Raw genomic sequence first — 3971 nt, 5'->3', positions numbered from 1 at the left:
GTGTTCTCGACATTTTTCCCACTGACGCATTTAAATCGAAACCCAAGCAAATCTAAGCACTCAGAAATTACGCTTTAAGAATGAACCCCTTTATAAATGACTCTCCAACATCCGTCTGTCAGAGTTCGACTTATTTAGCACTCTAACGCTATCAAATTTTGGAGATGTTCTCGACATTTTTCCCACTGACGCATTTAAATCGAAACCCAAGGAAATCTAAGCACTCAGAAATTACGCTTTAAAAATGAACCCCTTTATAAATGACTCTCCAACATCTCTCTGTCAGAGTTCAACTCATTTGGCACATCATCCCCTTGCGAGACGTTTCGCAGCCCCATCGAGAAACAGCGTTTAATTTCTTCCCCCGGAAAATATTTCACAATAAATCCAACGCGCAACGGAACGACCGTTGAGCAGCGATCGAGAAAGAGAGAGAAGAGAAATCACAAAAGAACGAAGAACAGGGGTGAACTGCATCGCGAAACAACGTTTTGTTCGTCAAAAGAAGCGCGCTGACATTTCCGGAACGGGTGCGATGTCGAGGAAGGAGTGTTTTAAATTCCCTTAACTTCGTTCGTCGCGTTGAAATGGCGCTCGAGTGAAAAGATTTTGAAGCGTGCTTTGAGAATTTTAAGCCCAACTCATTAGGATAACGAGACAGGCATCCACGGCCTGTGACACGAGACCAATACACGCGCGAACACGCCTGTTTCGTATTCACGGGACAGAAGAATCGAGGCTTGCGCGTGTATGCGATACACTCATCGCATACGGCTCCGTTATGGCTGTCGGAACTGATCGAAAAGATTGCGAAACTTTTTTCCCTCGCGCTTTGGAGTTTAGAGTCGCGCGGATTTCTCGGTCATTAGCGACTGTATTGATTCTGCTTACCAGCAAACTTTCGAAATTAACCCTTTGTACTCGGAGTTATTTCGTTAGAGAATGTGCAAACAGGAATCATGTCGTATTAAATAATGTAACTTGTAAATCATGAAATTTACTGTAATGATATTTGAGCTTATATGAATCTTTAGACGTTGATGAATATATTTATACTAAAAATCAAAATTCTATACTATTACTATTATAATATGTGATATTCTCGTGAATTTCTCAGTTATTAGCGACTGTATTGATTCTGCTTACCAGCAAACTTTCGAAATTAACTCGAACAATAAGTACACGGAGCCATTTAGTTATCTAACGTGCAAACTGGAATCATGACGTATTAATATGTTGGCTGCCAGGCTAAAACTCGTGAAAATTTCTACAAAATTAAAATTCTGTCTCGAGACTATTGAAGATTGGATAATTCAATATTTTTTCATAATATTTAATTTGTTAACGTCGTCAAATTCATGAATCCTATCAAAATTTATTTTTATTACCTCATCTCATCACCTTACGACCTCACTTTTGGAATTAATTTTTTTTATTTCGATTAAATAATACCGATAAGTACTGGTAGTACTTTAATTATTGTGTCTGAGTAGATGACGAGTTTTGAGCTTCCTTTGTGTAGACAATTAAGGAAGCGTCTAATATTGCATATGCTTTTGGCTAAAAAAAAAGAGCTTTCAGAATGTTGCTAGTAGAAACTTATTAATATGAAAATCGCCTAGGGAACAATGCGTAACAAGTTAATTTTCATTAGCACCTGGTTGAATATCGGATTTTCTCTCCGGCCATTATGCTGAGGAGAACAAGAGGTACTGTTAGATTCTCGCAATAAAACTGATAGCGATCGCTGTCCCCCGTTTGCATTGTTCACTGAGCAATTAATCGTTTACCGAGTCGTGAAAGGCGAGAAATTCTAGAGAGAAACGTTAAGTGGTATTAGTGTTTCTCCTCGAGTTTTCATTCATAAGAAGAGGGTAAGATTTGTCTGGAATTCTAAAGTGGAAGTACAAGAGAGGCTAAGAACCAACGTTAAATGTATCATTAATTATAGAAAAATTCCAGACTTGCATTCCGTTCCGAATTATTAAACAGCAATTTATTCTGGGAATAATTTTGTATTCCACTGAATTACTTTATTGAGATATTATTCTTAAATCAAGGATTTATAAAATTTATTCAAAAAATATTTCATTGTAAATTTGCTTCATTTATTAAATTACTGCCTTTTGAACTATAACTCTACTTGTAATTTTTAATAACCCTAGAAAAGGACAATGTATCGTCAGTTAGGGATACAAAATTTCACATTGTTTTCTTAATAAATATTTTTTAGTTACTTCTGTTATAGCGATCTAACTGAAATATTTTTTGTTCATGATTGAGTAACTATTATTTGCCACTTGACCTCGTCGATACTTTCACTATACTATATCAGCTTTTGCAAAATGTATATTCATTTACAAATAATTTTGTTACGTCATATAATCGAACGATTTTGTTGAAAATAGGATTTCTATTTCCAGGTAGTTTATTTATAATATTCTTAACCCATCAGGAACTAAATTATTATTTTATTTTATTGATATTTATTATTTTTAAAAACGCTAATTATGCGAATAAAGTCGTTTGTTAATGTTCTATCACCACGACACTGGAATTGAATGATGTCTTTAAATCCATTACATGTCATTATTCTATAAAATCCAATATAACCAAGACAAGTATTATTATTGACATTATTCAGACGCTCTTTATAAGTATGCAAGACAATAGTGTATCTTCTTTGAATACTTTTAATTCCACGAACAATAAACTATTATTATTGACACTAACCTAACGTTTCGATAAAAAATAGAATGAATAAAGAGAAATATAAAAGTCAAATAACGGTGAACTAAAGGTTAACGAATCTACATAATTAAATAATAATTTGGCATCGGATGAGTTAAGAGTATTATAAACGTCACCGGATGTTGTAATGTCGTAAACGTCTGAAAGCGTTCACCTGCTTAACGAAGATGACAAGTGTCAAGAGACGCAACTCTCTTCCGAATTGCTCAATTATTTCCAACTGGTAACCATCGCGACGAGTTAGCAACTAGTTACGCGACGAGATAAATTCAATCTGCTCACCTCGTGATCTCTTCGATGAGTTTGCAGGGGTCCGCTGCGTAGAATTTCACACCGAAGTAGAGGGTGTGGACATCCGAGCTCGGATCTCCTTTTTGGACTTTCAGCTGCTTTCCAATCTTCTTGCTCGGGTCGAGCCATTGCTAAAAAGAACAAGAATAACAGTTCGAGAATTACCGCTAAATAATTAAATCCCCTGGCCTGATCGAGCTCGAGCAACGCCAACGCCCGAGACTGTTGATCAAGCGGACCGGAAATTGCAGGCAGCTCGACATTTCCCGTAGATAATAATCCTATCCTCTTATGCCCCGAGGCAGATGCAATCGGCTCCCTTCGAGGCGTCTTCGTGTGAATTTTTAATCATCGAAATCTAATTAACGGTAAACTTCTCCAACTAACTGATGCATTGATCGCGTTCCCGCTCTGAACCATGCTAAACGTCTAATATCAGCTGCCACTATGCATTATACTAGAGATTCGCTCTTCGAACGATTTGTTGTTAATTTTCGCGACGAGTCTGGCTAGTTTGGAGATAAGTGAAACGAACTGTTTTGTGTTTTTTAACAAATTAACTTGTAATGTTATTGTCTTTTAAATATTGTGAAGAATTTTGAATAATTTGAGTTATTGTAAGACGTTAAATTGATGTTTCAAGTTTTGATGTTAATTGAATTTTTTGGTGCTCAGATATTGATATTAGATCTTGTAAGAATTGTGAGTATTCTACTAAATCATCTTGTATGAAATAATTTGAGTTGTAACTTTGCATGTATATTATTTTCATCTTTGTTTTCATTTTTATTTGTCTGTAAAATAAATCAAATAATTTGTCTTGCATGAAATAATTTAAAGTGTAAGTTTACATGTAAATTATTTTCATGTTCATTTCATATTTATTTAATTGTAAGATGAATAAAATAATACGTCTTGCATGAAATAAT

The 3971-nt window shown here is 35.1% G+C and overlaps 1 protein-coding gene across 1 annotated transcript in view; it reads right to left on the bottom strand.

The window, feature by feature from the left end:
- LOC128873660 (band 4.1-like protein 4) overlaps positions 1-3971 on the bottom strand; it is a 128814-nt gene that overhangs the window by 49731 nt on the left and 75112 nt on the right. The window contains exon 4 of the mRNA XM_054117372.1: positions 3034-3173. Coding sequence (XP_053973347.1) covers positions 3034-3173 — 140 coding nt within the window. The remainder of the gene's footprint in view (positions 1-3033; positions 3174-3971) is intronic.

Source organism: Hylaeus volcanicus, chromosome 3, assembly GCF_026283585.1.
Source record: "Hylaeus volcanicus isolate JK05 chromosome 3, UHH_iyHylVolc1.0_haploid, whole genome shotgun sequence".
NCBI lineage: Eukaryota > Metazoa > Arthropoda > Insecta > Hymenoptera > Colletidae > Hylaeus > Hylaeus volcanicus.
The sequence above is the reverse complement of the archived record's forward strand: the minus strand, read 5'-3'. Positions and strand labels throughout refer to the sequence as shown.